Source organism: Anabrus simplex, chromosome 1 (assembly GCF_040414725.1).
Source record: "Anabrus simplex isolate iqAnaSimp1 chromosome 1, ASM4041472v1, whole genome shotgun sequence".
Lineage (NCBI taxonomy): Eukaryota > Metazoa > Arthropoda > Insecta > Orthoptera > Tettigoniidae > Anabrus > Anabrus simplex.
Genome location: NC_090265.1, coordinates 1,578,058,673 through 1,578,074,761, shown reverse-complemented (window position 1 = coordinate 1,578,074,761; position 16,089 = coordinate 1,578,058,673). Strand labels below are relative to the sequence as shown.

At 37.1% G+C, this 16,089-nt stretch overlaps 1 protein-coding gene across 2 annotated transcripts in view; it reads left to right on the top strand.

The window, feature by feature from the left end:
• Gasp (Chitin binding Peritrophin-A domain-containing protein Gasp) overlaps window positions 1-16,089 on the top strand; it is a 39,548-nt gene that overhangs the window by 15,531 nt on the left and 7,928 nt on the right. For both annotated transcript variants that reach the window (XM_067138176.2, XM_067138175.2), the window contains exons 2-4: window positions 8,714-8,923; window positions 12,216-12,404; window positions 14,158-14,371. In XM_067138176.2, coding sequence (XP_066994277.2) covers window positions 8,714-8,923; window positions 12,216-12,404; window positions 14,158-14,371 — 613 coding nt within the window. The remainder of the gene's footprint in view (window positions 1-8,713; window positions 8,924-12,215; window positions 12,405-14,157; window positions 14,372-16,089) is intronic.

Here is a 16,089-nt window from a genome sequence, read left to right as displayed (position 1 = left end):
AGCGTGCAGTCAGAATGTTATTGCAACGGTACACCATTTTAAGATACCTAACTATGGAAACAGTTCTTGAATCTTAATGAACAACCTTAAAGTCTCAGTCCACACTGAATGCCATAAAACTGCATGGTAATTCTTCTGCCAGACACTCCCTTAATTTACGGGGAATTCGTACCGTATCTTTTTTCTTAAAAAACGGCATGTATACAGACCATGTGATCTTCGGAAACTCGAAAATCGTGTACCCGGAAGAGCCCTTGACCTTCAATGCCCACCATACGAAGAAGAGGAAGACCTACAACAAATGGGCCCACAGATGATGCGACACAGCAAAACACCGCGCTGATTTTAGAAGACTTAGAAATTGCTAACAACGGAATACAACTACGCTTCGATAACCCAAGTGAATCTGTAACAGTGGCTCCATAACCAGGACACCAACGATGAAAAATTCATAGCTGGTGAAGCGAAGAAGATATTCGGATAGGCCCTACTCACCGGCGCATGAAGGAGATTGGGTCTATTGTATCTCACGAAACCATGTAAAATTATTTCATGACCTCCGTAAATCTAAAATGATTTTTGAGACTCCATTTTCAACCCATTTATTCTTTGATAAAACACTATAAAATACATGTACTGTAATCGTATACATAACTGTAATGTTCATCTTATTCTTCGTCTATTAAGAGGAGATCACATAACCAGGCTCGTAAGCTGGTGACGCAATCGGGCATATCGCGGCTCGTTCCATGTCGAAACGTGTTCTTGTTTCCACCAGTGTCTATCTTTAATTTGCTCAATCCTTTCTCAGAGGTGATTTTTTAACAACAAAATATTGCGTACGGTAACAAGTCGATATTTCTCACGAAATAACTAGCAGCTTAGTTTTGTAGACTATTGGCCAAATCATATTCTAATAAGCCTTGCGCATACATTTCTTAGTGAATGTTAACATTAATTTTTCCCGGTGTTTCATTTTTCTAGGCACACAGGTCTAAAGCCTGTATTTTACATAATTTGCTTTCTATCAGCTAAAAATCCCACATTATAATCATCCACTCACATAATATTTATCATATAGCTGCAGCCATTGTATGGATAGGCTACACAGATCAACAGAAAACGAGGGAGAAATTCAATTGATCGTACAAGTGGGAGTTAGATAAATCTACGCTTCAATATATTGTACAGTTTTCTCTTGAAACTCTGGCTCTCGTTCCGTAAGGTCTGGAATACAGTTCTTTGACGTGTTGTGCTAATGACTACCATCTGCTAGGATTTAAAATGGTAATTAATTAGGTATTGCTATAAAAATACCATTCGAGTTAATAGTGTTTCAAAGTCACTAGTTTATTCCATAATGCAGATATATTCTGTGAATATTTTGCTGTTCTCTTGTGGATTTCATACTGGAGAAGGAGTCCCTCGGGAAAGAAAAACTCTTATTTTCCTGGAATAGTTTACAAATACCAAGAGGTAAACTCGTACTCGATAGAGGCGCCAAAACTTCCGAGAACCAGGAAGAAACCATTCTTTTACATTCTCCCGTGATACGTGAATTCAGCCTTATCAATAGTTTACCTAGATTTCAAAGAACCTGGGAATTTAGCCAGAGTTAGCCAGAGCTGCTGTGAAGACCAATACAGTAAGATAAGTCCAGCGCAGGAAGTATTCTGAATATCCTAAAAGTATTTATATAGAATACGCTCAGAAAATTAAAGAGGAATGTTTAGCCTAACGTATCAGTTGCTGAAGAACGAACGAACTGTAGGTGCCTCACAAAGAGGTAAATTGCATTTTGAAGTATGAATTGACTGGAATCCAGGAGTACCAAGATTCATTTTCATGTATCTAAAGTTATGTAGTGTTTAAAAAATATCCTTAACTTGGAGGCGTTTTTGAAAGGTACGTAAGTATTGACAAGAGTCTGAAGTATACACGAAAAATCTACTAGTTTACTAGTCAGTAAATTATTGCTAGCGAAGCTAGTAACATTTCTTTTCCATTCACCAACTGCTAAAACTTGACATCTCTAACTAGGTTAATTGCCTCGGTGAAGCAACCACTGTCAAGATTCAAACTTTCATTTACATAATATTTTATTGGAGAGGAGTGGAATGGACTAGATTCCACAGTTAGTAAAGCACTATTTGTTTATCTTACCAACATAAGTAGTTCATTAACACCATGTTTCCAATTAGTAATATGTAAGGTGATATATTTTTCAGAATTACAGCTGCTACAGCCTAGGTATCATTCCTGTCTTCATTTCTAGTAACTGCACTTGTACTTATGATGAAGGCAAGTTTCAGTAAACAAAGAATCTACGTTTAAAGGTATCTTATCATTCCGTTTTTTTAAAACACTCAACTGCTACATGGAAGCCTCTTTCTCACAGAACGACAACCTCCCACATCATGCCACGATGCCTGTTAAATAGCTGTTCTATTCAAATACCTGGTGTACCTCATTTGGATCGAATATCTCACCAAGTATGACACACTGTCATTTGAGTACGATTCTGTTATCAGATTGTATCAAAATAAATACAGAACACGTCGAGTTTCATTTATTAACGTGAATCGCGTGTTCCGAAATCGATTGCATCGACTTTGAAGAATAGGACAGTACTCGCTAAGTATATTTCCAAGGATACGGATATGGTAATCATGAATAGTCGATAGAGCAGAATTTTCCCTGGTATGATCCTATCTAAACTATTTGATGAACAAATATTTCATCACTTCATGGCATTTCAACAGCGTATACTCTCAGCTTGTCAAACCGGCCAGTACCACAGGTCCTTACATGCAACCCAGACCAAATATTTCTCAGATCGGGCTCCATGTCCGCATTTTAATAATATTTTTCAATTTATGACATTTGTTCTTTTTACATCGCACCGATACAGACAGGGCTTATGGTAACGATGGGATAGAAAAGAAGGGAAGCGGCCGTGGCCTTAATTAAGGTACAGCCCCAGCATTTGCCTAGGATGAAAATCGGAAACCATCTTCAGGCTGCCGACAGTGGGGTTCGAAACTATTATTTCTCGAATGCAAGCTCACAGCTGCGCGACCTTAACCGCACGACCAACTCATTCGGTCAGGTTTATGCTTGCATAACACTGCTCACTAAGACGTTCGCTTACAATAAACATACTGTAGATTATTCCATGAAAAGAGGTTGTTTTTTATTGAATTCTCATAAATAACTTTCTCATTGTGAAATGAACTCTTGTGAAAATTAAACGGTATTTTGTATCATCAATATAATTCTCAGTGACTATTCTTCATGTATTTGCTTAAATGCTTTCTCCCTTTAGACGCGAGGAAGTAAAAGTGCATTAGAAGTGATAAACAAAGAACTCCTTCGAAAGTAGCGCTGAAGAATGGATGGAGTTGTTTAACCTTGCCCTGAAGCCTACGGCTATCGGAGCCGGTCCGACCAGGTACCATAGGTTGGGGCAATGGGGAGTGAGAGTCGTTCATCTTGCATACGAAAAGATTCAGCACGCGCAAAAGTATGCATTGCATTGCAGTCTTCAGTCCTTTACTGTCATTAACCAGAGAATCTTTCAGGACTATCTGTTCTTGATAACAAGAATAATTATAAAACCAATTTATAACAAGTTTTTGGAAGATAAGCTTTATAAGTTAAATATTGAAAGACATATGTAAACTTCAAAAAGTCAGTTTACTCCTCTTATATTCCTCCCTACCTCATGTAAGACATGAATAATAACATCTGAGGCCTCCATACGTAATACCCTCGGGGTCGGAAAAGAACTAGAAGGGAAGTCGGATAGGACAGATGAAAGTGAGAAGTCTGGAATTATTACAGTGAATAATTGGGTTAATACTAGAAGAATCTTAACATCAGATAAGAATTAGATGAGCTACTGTGAATATAGATAACTAGAAGAGTCCCTTAACATCAGATAACAATTGCAAGTGTGCTATGCGCTCGTCGTGATTATAATCAGTTCCCTCTAATAAACTTGTTGAAATACAAGAGTTGGCATTTAATAAGTTCCTTCATACTGATAGCGGAACAATGCGTGGAAAACAAGGTCAAAGAGAATTCATGTTATGAAGGGCGAATTAATACTTAGCAATTGCAGCATATGGAAAGATTAATGACGATCAAAATGTTTATATGGTCAGTTAACCTCTAAATTTCGTAACTACTACGGTAGGTATTTTCTCTCTCATTAAAATATTCCCAGGAACACGTGTAAGCTGAGTGTAGGTCACTTGCATAATGATTTCTAATTCAGGGCCACGAGATGGAGAGTGAAAGTGTACCTCCTCGCATCCTCGGCATGAACCCATAAAGTTGATTACAGAATATATAGATACGGAAGAGTAAAGGTGGAGGCAGCTTTCGCTCTCGTGGGCGGGTGAGGTGCGACAAGGTGTGGCTGGGCTATGTTGGGCTGACTGGGTGAAGGGCCCCAAACAGTGTTCCTCCTTCACAGGTGTCAACATTTAAAACCCAACCCTCCTTCGACATACATGCATAATGCAATGCTTAATATTGTTAACTAAATTTGAGAGACTCCAAAGAATCGTGCAGATTAGATTTTGCTACGTAGTGAGAACAGGGATAATTATATAAATATTAGTTTTACTATAGATGAATTTCTAACGTTCCCTCACTAAGCTTGGATGGCTACTGCAGTGAAACGTCACGATAAATTGCACCCTGTGAACCGCAGAATTACATACCATAGTCCTGACAGTGCTTGGTAAGAGTAAAACGTTCTGTGCATAGGAATTTCAACCAACGGACAACTGCCACTCTAAACAATTATTCCTATCATTCATCTCTCTTAGTAGATGTAATTCTGAAGAATGCGGAAGGAAAGTTCAGGCATTGTTAGTTTTAGAAGCATAAAATTATTGTATAATGCATTCACACTCAAATAAGATTCCAACACATTTAAAAAGAATAATCACTCACTTGTTAAGCCTTCCTCAAAGATGATATTATTTAGTAAGCTGTTATACAGGACGAATATCTTTAGATTGGTACATGATAGCCCTCCGAAATGGTCGCCAAATCTACTTTATTTAGAATATGGAATGGAATTTAAAATGCAGAGAGGAAATCTTGTTCCCCATAAACATGAGTTATCCTAGATGTCTCATTCGATTTACTTAAAAATATCAATCTAATGATGTAATAGATTGTTTTTCTGGTGAAGATATTAAGTCATAAAATTACTGAAACCTTCCCTAAATACCTGGTGGATCCTATATGCTTCATCACACTGCTAGTTTACTGTTGAATAAGGTTTAGCTAACCGGGTGGTAAAAGTTACCGTTTGATCAGCTATTTGCATCAAACATTGTTCAAACCAGGTTATGCATCATAACTCTCACTTTCTCTCGCCTTCACAATTATGCAATCAACTTTCGTCATTTCTTCACCTAATTCTTAACTGATCATTCTATTAGGAACATTTCTTACTTAATAAACTCTCGCTTATTTTCCATAAGCATTTAATCTTTCCCACCCAATCTAGAATGAGCTCATTAAGAAAATTTAAAGCCGTACTCGATATTTACAGTGGAGAATTCTTGTTTCATGACTCGCCTCTTTTAACAGTCCTACACTAACTGTTACCGACTCGGTTGGTGAAAAGGATTCGCTTTAGAAAGTAGGATAATACGTAATCTTGAAACACAAAAGGGACAGCAAATTTAATTAGAAATCTTTATTTATTTATTTATTTTATTTATTTATTTATTTATTTATTTATTGCACACTACAGGACTTAGTGTCCCAATTACAATGGTAACTACGTCAGATAAGCTACAATTAACATGGTGAAACTTATATCTAAACTATATTCTACAAATTTATATAATCTTCTATAATATTGATGTAAAATATCAAAGTATTTTTCTAAAAACTAAAGAACCTTATTTTAATATGGCGGAACACACGACAAAGTAAAATGACAAAATAAATGAAGAAATACACGTACAAGCATTACATTATAGAACTTCACCTTACAATTTTCCCTATTTTTAGGACTTCATACAATTGCGGGATGAAGTTCAGTTACAAACTCACGCAATCGCAGACTGAAGTCAAGGCCATTATTTTTCTGAATGGCACTGTTGAAGATACTACAGAGCCTATTTATGTTCGACTTTGTCAGTTATAAGAAAAGTACTGGAATTCCAAGTCTGAAAGTGTGTCCAAAGAAGTGAGCATGGGACATTCCGGGGAAACCTACACTTTGGTTGGCCCTGTGATCTAACATGAAACTTATGTTCCTAGTCTTATCACGAAATGTACGTTAGCGCTCTCAACTATGAATCAGGACTGCAAACCCATGGTACATGTGGTGTTCAGTTACACGTAAATCATTTCGAAGTCTCATACGGAAGTGAACAGGCACGTTCCAGTGTGGCACGAGTTGTCTGGTATGGAATGCGGAAAGTGAAAGTATAGCGCTCGGACTACGAGGCACATGTGCCTTAACTTTCACCCTTCCAGAGCAGAGCAGGGAGCGGTCCGGAACAACCCAGGGAAATAACACAATTGTTTTTAGTAATAAGGCTTGATGTTTACCAATTTTCTCTTCTAACAGCGAATTTGAGTGATTTGTCTTATTTCTGTTTTATGTTATTACCGTAGCTTTCCTTCGCGATTTTGTCATGAGCTTACTGTTCGATAGTAATTTATAGGAGGAATGATAATTCTGCTGTCTTATCTTTGAATTGATAACATTGACTGATAACCACGGCATCCCTACCTGGGTCAGGCATTGCTTCTATTTATGAATACAAGGCTCCTATTAACATACGTTGTTCAACGACTGTAGACTTCTCTTCTGTCTAAGGAGACTTTCATGTTTACGTCCAACATGAATGCGTAAATGCAACATACAGGGTGATAATATTACAACATTCTGTCACCAAATAATTCCAAGACATTCTAATAAATTTTAGTAATTTATTTTGCTTTCACGCCTCCTCCCATAATAATTCAACCATCGTCTAATATTCTTTTAAATCTACGTTATTGAAATATTCCATCTAAATATACACATTTTCCCAACCTTTATATTGTTGTTCCAAGACGTGCCTTTTCAGTTTCTAATCTGATCTCCCACATCCCAATAATACTATTTCAGTGTTCTCGATTTCCACATTGCCCCGTATATCGACATTTCTACAGATCGTGTTTAGTTTTTCTGTCTAACTTCGTTGTCCTTACCGGTACGTTTAATCGTCATCAACTTGAATACTTAATGATAGGCAAATCGCTGCGGATTTTGTATTCGTTGTAATATCGAAAAATACCTTCAACACATTAGGTATATGTAGAATTCAAAACCCGTAACTATAGCGGTGAATAATTAAGTAATTTGTTACATCTAATCTACTGTAATATTAAAATTAACCAACCGGCCTAGCGCAATGTAGAAGTTGTTCTTCAAGGTCTTACGCAGGTGGGAGAAAGTTAGGTCAGAGAAGCAGGAGATGGTCTCTTTTTAAGTGGGCGGAGGAGATGGCCTTGCCACAGTCAGATTTCGATTTTAACAGTAGGAAGTGTATGTCAAGAATTCAACTAATCCCTTAAGGCAGTAGATACTCTGTTTTAAGGGCGATTGTCGGTCTCTGAGCATTCTTTACCGTAGTCTGTAACCCACTCGATGATGGCCATGCCATCTTTATTTCCAGTCTACAGTATCATTTTTAGTGTTTGAAAAATGATTAAATGTTTAAATTTTGACCCGAATTTAGCGGGATTTTAATAGAGCAGCATATCAGTCGAAACAATGTTAATAATTCTTAATATAAGACGAAATACATGAAAATATACCGTACGGTATATCCGAGTTTACAAGCGCTTGTAGAAGAAACAGAAATTAGCAAAAACTTAGGTAATATTTGATAACAATTATATTAATTTGAAGGCGAGACTGAACCTGTAGTTCATGACAGAAATTTCAAACACATTTTAAGCATAAATATATATATATTCAAGGAGTTTCATTTTTACAATAATGCTATCGTGCCTTTCATGTTGCCCAATGGAAAAAATGTTTGATTAATGTTTTATGCTGCCGATTTCTAGCAACATCCGAAAGATGTTTGGATAAGTCAACAATATATTATGCTGAATGCTTCATACTGATGAGTGACAAAGATCTGAGCCTTACTCCATGCAGATCATACGATCACTTGAGGCCGTGAGATAAAGAGTTTTGAAATCGCGCATTGTTTTAGCACGTTTCCTGTTACTGTGTCAAGGCTGCTTGAAGAGTCAATGAACACTCTTTCAGTATCAAAGAGTTCCATCTGCTTTCCTGTGTGTCTCTGTGTGTACCGTATCCTAAAAGAAATGAGACACCAGTCTCACAAGATCTTATCACAGCTTGCAAACAGCTCCATGTGAACAAAACATGTGATGTAACAATGTTTTAAGTTTAACGTCCCTTCGGCTGCTGCTGGTTTTCAACGACGCATAAATACATCTCTCATGCAAAGTGCATCAATTATAATTTACGACATTCATGCAGCAGACTGAGTTCCAGGTTCTTAAGTTCGTAACTTTATATCCTAGCCAGCAGATCTAAAGGTCAAATAACCCGTAACCTAAAGTATTGATATATTAATAATGGCAGTCCCAAAATGAATAACAACGAAAAACTGATGATTTAATTTTCTCCATGTCTTTGTATTTGCAGCTGCTGCCCAGGAAAGCTTCAAGTGCCCCGATGACTATGGATTTTACCCACACAGTCGGTCTTGTGACAAATACTTCAAGTGCGACAACGGAGTTGCGGAACTGAAGACTTGCGGCAATGGTCTCGCCTTCGATGCTTCTGATCCCAAGTACCTGACAGAGAACTGCGACTACATCCACAACGTAGAATGCGGTGACAGAACAACTCTTGGTACGTACTACACTAATACGACATCTCTTAGTGTTTAACATTACCGGTACCGAAAATATTGTCAGTTAATATTCAAGCCAGGGCAGTAAAATCAGAACAACTACAATACAGTAGGCCTACTAAATAACTACGTGCACGAGCAAACATTACTAATCGAGCTTAACACGTGCTCGAAAAGACATGAAGAAATTAAAAATGGGTGATAGGGTTACCTATCATTCACACTTTTGGTTTTCTGAGGCACTGTGCCCTAAAATGTTACAGGTTCGAACTCGGGTTCACTGGTGTAATCTAGTTACACATGGCGATGCGTGATCTTTTATCTAAATACAGCGGTGAAATATTGACAGCTGTTAGTTAAAACCTCGGAAAAACTACATTTTAGATATAGAGTAACAAATACTCGCGTATAAAAATGATGTAAATATTTCTCCAGCATTCATGTTGGAACGTTTTCTAAACAACAAGTAACCCCCGTTAGAAATTAAAAAGAAAAGAAGAATAGAGATGAGATTCCAATTCTAGAGTGACACAAAGCTCCGAGGTTCATTCAGTCTACACCAGACAAGAGTAGGCCTACATGTGGCAATTTAACTAGGCTCACCTACATCTGTCCACTTATTACCGAGGTGTATGAACAGTGGAAGAATGGACATAGTTGAAACTGTAAGTATATGCAATGATAAGAGAAATACACTAATAAACTATGACGCTTTCTTAAAATTACTATAGAAAGTGAAGTTACGGTATATTTTCCTAAACTGCATAGGGCCTACCCTATTTGAATATTCAAAATGGCGCGCCACTAACACCAATGATCTCGAATTCTTTCTCATCTTTGTTGGATAGCTGCTTCGGTGGATCAGTGATATGTCCAACTCTTGACCCCATGTTCGTGAGTTCAAAACTCCTCGCACTCCTTGTAATTATTCGTTACTACTCTGCAAACACAATTGGAATGTCCAAATTGGCTGGCAATCAACCTAGATGGCACCACTTCAAAAGGTCTTAAACTCTGTACCTGAGACCATGAATGATGATTTGATTATGATGATGATGATGATTATTATTATTATTATTATTATTATTATTATTATTATTATTATCATCATCATCATCATCATATCTTGTTAGGTGATCATAATAAATTATAAATAATTATATCCAGTTTCTATAACAGAAGGAAATATATAATTTGAGATATTAAACTACGTTCTTTATACAGCGTGTATTTTAGCAGAGGCATTTCACTGTCCCCCTTTTAAGGTTCAAGACACTCAGTTCACCTGTCTATACATGACGATGGAACAGACAGACAAATAATGTTTCGGTTCACAGGGTCAAGAGGAAAGTCTAAAGATACAATAAAACATGAAGAGAAGAAATCCAAATTAGCAGAGGGAGAAAAGCTACGACAAAAATCAAAATACCGGTACTTGCTGTGCTGAACACGTTTAAAGTCCCAGGTCTAGAATATGACAGCCGAAGAGAAGAAGTAATTGATTGATATGTGTTTAAAGAACCCATTTTACAGTGATACAATAAGGGAACAGACAATCTGTAATACACAGATCTGAATTTTTTGACCTACCTAGTTACTGTTATACTCATAATACTGTTATCATAATCATCATCCTACATCGAGATGCACAGGTTACCCATGAACATCTCTTAGAAAGACCTGCAGCTGGCAAGTTGAACATGTCTTTCAACACTCCTGGCACCAAAAGCCATACAATATATACCAGTAAATACTGTTATACAGACTACGATACATTGTATATCTTACATGTAATTGACATACTTCTCACTAATTAGGTTATCACAACCAAAAATCATCTTTGATAACAAATGCTTTATGACATATTATTTTAATTATTTCTCTTCAGTGATGCCTAGGCCATCTATAACAGCTGTTGGCGTAGCTGTGGAGGATCAAACCAGCCTTCGGGCTGAACACCCAACATACATACTTTAGGAAAAGTACTATAAACACATTATACTGTAGTTACTATAAACACATTTTTTTTTAATAAAGCAAGAAAGTAAATACATCCTTGTACAGGCCAGAAAAGCTCATGGAAAAGTGGAAGGCAAAGGCTTTCACTGTTCATAACCTTGGTACTCTGCAGGATAGAGCAGTTGGCTTTACGCCCTGCTGCTTTTGCTCTCAGGAATTAACCTGGTACTTGTTTTTGGTACAGGCTAAGTGAACCTCAGAACCATGGTTGGGTTCCTTTTCTCCATTTGTGTTTGTCCTGAGTTTCTATTCTTTTACACATGTAGTCATCTTTATCTTTATGTCTCTTTCCTTTATTTGTGTTAATAGGAATGAGATTAGCTCATTGTGTTGTGGCATGGCTAGTTGTGAATATTAGTTCTGTACTCAGGAGACAGGTGGGTTTGAAATCCCCATCGACCACCCTTGAAATGATTTTCCATGGTTTCCCATTTCAACTCCTGTTAAATGCTGGAATAGCACCTTTCTCATGGCCATAGCATCTTTCTCTTCATTCCTAGCCTGTACAATTATATCCACACCTACAGGCAGCACCCAACAGTATATGTAGCTCACCCCCATGGGTATGTATGCTGTTATGTACAGTGCTCAGCCCGGAGGCTGGTTTGGACCTCAACAGCTCTGTCATCAGCTATTATAGGTGGTCCAGGTGTCACTGAATAGGCATGCTAGGGAAATGAGGTGTACCAGGAAAAGCAGGTGCAAAATGGGCGAGCTGAACATATTCTTCAATACTCCCAGCACTAAAAGCCATATGCTGAAAAGAAAAAACCCTGTGTTTATCTGCGGCTCACCTCTTATCCTACATTTCCCAGATCAAAACTGAAAATCTTCCAAGATGGCCCCTCAATGGGTGTTGAAATTCACCTTCCAAATGAAGCTGGGAATCAGAAACAAGCTTGTCAAGGGCTGAGAAGAAATGGGTGTAGAAGACTTGATGATGAGAGAACCTGCCAACCTGAAGATGGCAGTGAACGATGACATGGAGAATTGTTGTCCTTTTCTATTTTCATGTTTATTCTTGTCCTCCACTCTATTGCTTCCTCTCCTGATAATAACCTGACATTATGTTTATCTTATGTGCTTTTTTCATGCTCATATATTTCTATGCATGACTTTAATTATACTCCTTGTGCTTTTAAGTAGTTAACTCTGGCAACTAACAACCTTTTCTGATTATTATTATTATTATTATTATTATTATTATTATTATTATTATTATTATTATTATTATTATTATTATTATTATTATTATTATTATTATTATTTCAGAGCCCCCCATAAGTGCACCACACTGCCCACGTCTCTATGGTATCTTCCCCGATGAGACCAAGTGTGACGTATTCTGGAACTGCTGGAACGGTGAGGCTAGTCGATACCAGTGCTCTCCCGGTCTCGGTTATGACCCTCAGGCTCGCGTCTGCATGTGGGCTGACCAGGTGCCAGAGTGCAGAGTAGATGGTAAGTATTTTAGCTACGAAACTGTTACTTTATGTTACACAGCTCTAAGTGTTCATGTTCTGATGCAATTCTCAAATATGGTTTCAAGCTTTCTGTCCGGAAAAGATGTTTAACCCGGATTACCCTTACTTTTGCCTAGGAATAAATAGTATGATATCCTCATTGACTTTATATATTTTGAAAACAAGAAAACAAATTCATATTCCCCTTCCAAGAAAGAAATGAGAGGAATTTAGCAGGCTGATAAAATGTGTTTCACTATACAGAATGTCAATTGTTAGAACACAATGGGATAGTGTTGTAACGTTGCACCAACTCAGGTCTTTTGGCAACAATGGGATAGGAAAGAAATAGAACTGAGAATGAAGCAACCGTGGTCTTAATTAAAATACAGCTGCAGCATTTGCCTAGTGTGAACATGGATAACCAACTTTTGGATTCCGATGGTGGGGTTCAAACCCAATATCTGCTGAATGCAAGCACTAAGCTATGTGACCTGAAGTTTGTAGCCAACTCGTTCAATGAACAATAACTATTAAGAAGAAAGGTTCCCCTGAATGGGCATTAGATTATAATTATAAACTAGGTTTTACAATAGTCACTCAATGACTTTTCTCGCTCGGCACATGGTTATATGATATCTATCATACTTATTACTGCACAGAATACACACACAACTTTCATTAGAATCGTGATAGGATTTGTTCACACAGATCTTATGGTGAAAGCCATTAATGACAAGTCGTGTTATGTCTTTGCTCTTGGTTTTCTCTGGTTCAGTTCCTGTCGGGAATGACGTCTATGGTGTAGAAATCTAAATCGATTTCTCTCCTATTGGTTATTCTTCCTTCTATATGCTCGGTACAGCTTCCTGTGGATGGCACTGATAGTTGTAACCTCAGATCTTCTACATAGAAGGATTCATTAGCTAGTTCATAAACCAGCCTTGTCAGTGCAAATTTCCCCACTCTCAATACATGCTTTAAAAATCGACTTTGCCCCTGAGCCTGCCAGATGACCATGGTCATTAAGGCATCAAATCTTTATGGTCTGACACTGTGGTTAGCTGGTTCGAATCCCGATGGTGGAAAACAAAAATCACAAATCTGAATATTGGCCAACAGGGTAGGAAAGGTGGTAGTATACAATTCCTAATCACTAGAATGCATATTAATGGGTTCAATTTCAAATCTCTCTACAGAGTTTATTATTATTATTATTATTATTATTATTATTATTATTATTATTATTATTATTATTATTATTATTATTATTATTATTATTATTATTATTATTATTATTATTATTATTATTATTATTAACATTATTATTACACTTAGAGTAGCTATTGCTAGTCTAGAGCAGCCCTTGTAAGGCAGGGAATTAACCATTTAAGATTGACATCTCTGACCTGGCCGGGACTCCTGGGGCCCTCTGAACCAAAGGCCACTACACTGAGCATTCAGCCAAAGTGCTGGACATAAGATGATTAATTTCTCTAATAAACGTCTGGAAGAATGATCCGTTTTCATACACTGTGCAATGACTATCTTAATCCAATTTACTGGTTTATCTGAGTTAATATGAATAATTTATTTATAAACATCTGGTCATAATAATGCCAAGCATGATGCTGATGTAGTACAATCACAATAGATATAGGCTATTCGACTGGATGCCAGTTGACTTGGCCTGTAAGTAAAGTTCTTTTCATTAAGCTTTGACGTTACTGATGAACTTTATCATATTTCAGAAGTGGCCGGAGGTTTCAGCAACTGCCCCGCTGCTGGAGAGCTGGTCAATTCTGGCTCCTTTTCAAGGCATCCCCATCCTGAGGACTGCCGTAAATATTATGTGTGTATGGAGGGATCAGCTCGCGAGTACGGATGTCCCATTGGTACTGTCTTCAAGATTGGTGACAGTGACGGCACTGGTAACTGCGAAGATCCTGAGGATGTACCTGGCTGGTGAGTCTGACTATCAATAAATAGCTACTGTATTCCTTTGAAAGAATGAGCTTCACTCTTTGTGAAACAGGTAGAAGTCCACATGCTAGTGGCTTACATGCACAAGAGAGAGAGAGAGAGAGAGAGAGAGAGAAAATGCAAAATTAAATTAGATCACAGTGTCTCTCAGATTGAAATATAGAGACATCAACCAGTGTCTTTTTGCAGTACCTTAAACTACAATGCTAAATCTTGAAGTAAAGTAGCCAAGTATTTTATCAAAGTACTTCTGAAAGGTAACATCTCATACTCTCCTTATTCAGCAACATACTGTAACTGGAAGCTCTTGACAAGTTCACAGTTTCAATCCCAGCTGAGGTACCAGTAGTTGATTTTTGAAGGGTTGTTAAAAGTCTTGGCTTTCCATACTCTCTTGTTCTGGGCATGTTCTCTTTTGGTGTATTCCTGACAAAATATAACCCTGCTATAGGAACAGTCCAACAGTATTTTGTTTTCATTGTTAGACAGCAGTACAATCAGGAAATGTCAAAATTGGCAGCAGGCTGTCTAGAAGGCACAACTCCAGAAGGTCTATAACTTGGAAGCTGATTGGAGTTAAAATTTGCTCGAAGATTATATTTCCACTCAGCTATGAACCAGTAACTTCCATTTTGTTAAGATGGAAGCCATTTTTATCAGTGTTGACTAAGTTAATATACCATACCTAACCATTAAGTTTATTGGTATGTCAAACACAAAATACAAATTTATGAAAACACTATAACATACCTAGAATAGAAAACATTAATAACAATGTTCTCTTCTACAGATACAGTACCAGTATGGCATAGTGTTTCCATAAATTTGTATTTTATATTTGACAGACTGTAAAAAAAGGTTATAATGACATATAATGGTTATGTTTATAGGCCCTACTATAGATTCTAGTTAGTGATTGGTTTAGTTATCACTGAACTGGAGGTAGTTGGTTCAATTCTAATTCATGCTGACAAGTAACAGTTGAAAATTACTAGTCACAAGAATCTTTTGCCTGGACAAAGAAATTTTCTTCAAAAAATAATATCCACTGGCAATTAAGACTTGAAGTCAAGTATGGTACCGGTATCAGTTTGGATTTAGGCAATAACAATAAAATTCTATACATAAACTCTAGGTATTTGTCATATTTATTGTTGGCATCGTAAGACCATGAATGGCATTGTAAAATAAGTCTCTGTGAGATCCAGACAGTAACATCTTAGAGATACTATTTCAGGAATATTAATCTTCAAGTGTAGACAGTTAATCACAGAAGTTTATGGAACCAGAAGATAAGAACTCACACTAGATCCATAATCCCAATGTATTACCATCTATTAAAATAGAGCCATGATATACTGTGACAATGGCAAGGTAAAAGTTTGTTATCCCTTCACCCAGTCCCTACCTGCATGATACTGTCCATACCCAGCCCATAGAACAAATGTACGTTGTGTTTACAATAAATAGGCTTCAGTAGCCATAGTAACATGTAGAATGTGTGCTTCATGTCAGAGTGAAAGAATCTTGTGTGGCTTTAAGTAGCATTGATAAATTTGCATTATTTTCTCCACGTATCATTGTTGTACCTAGAAAAACTGCTATGTGGTAATATTTCAGCTAATAACTCTGACCAGAAAGGTTCTGCCATCTTAAGTTCAGTATTGCATGAACTATATCAACAAATTTTCATTCTAAGT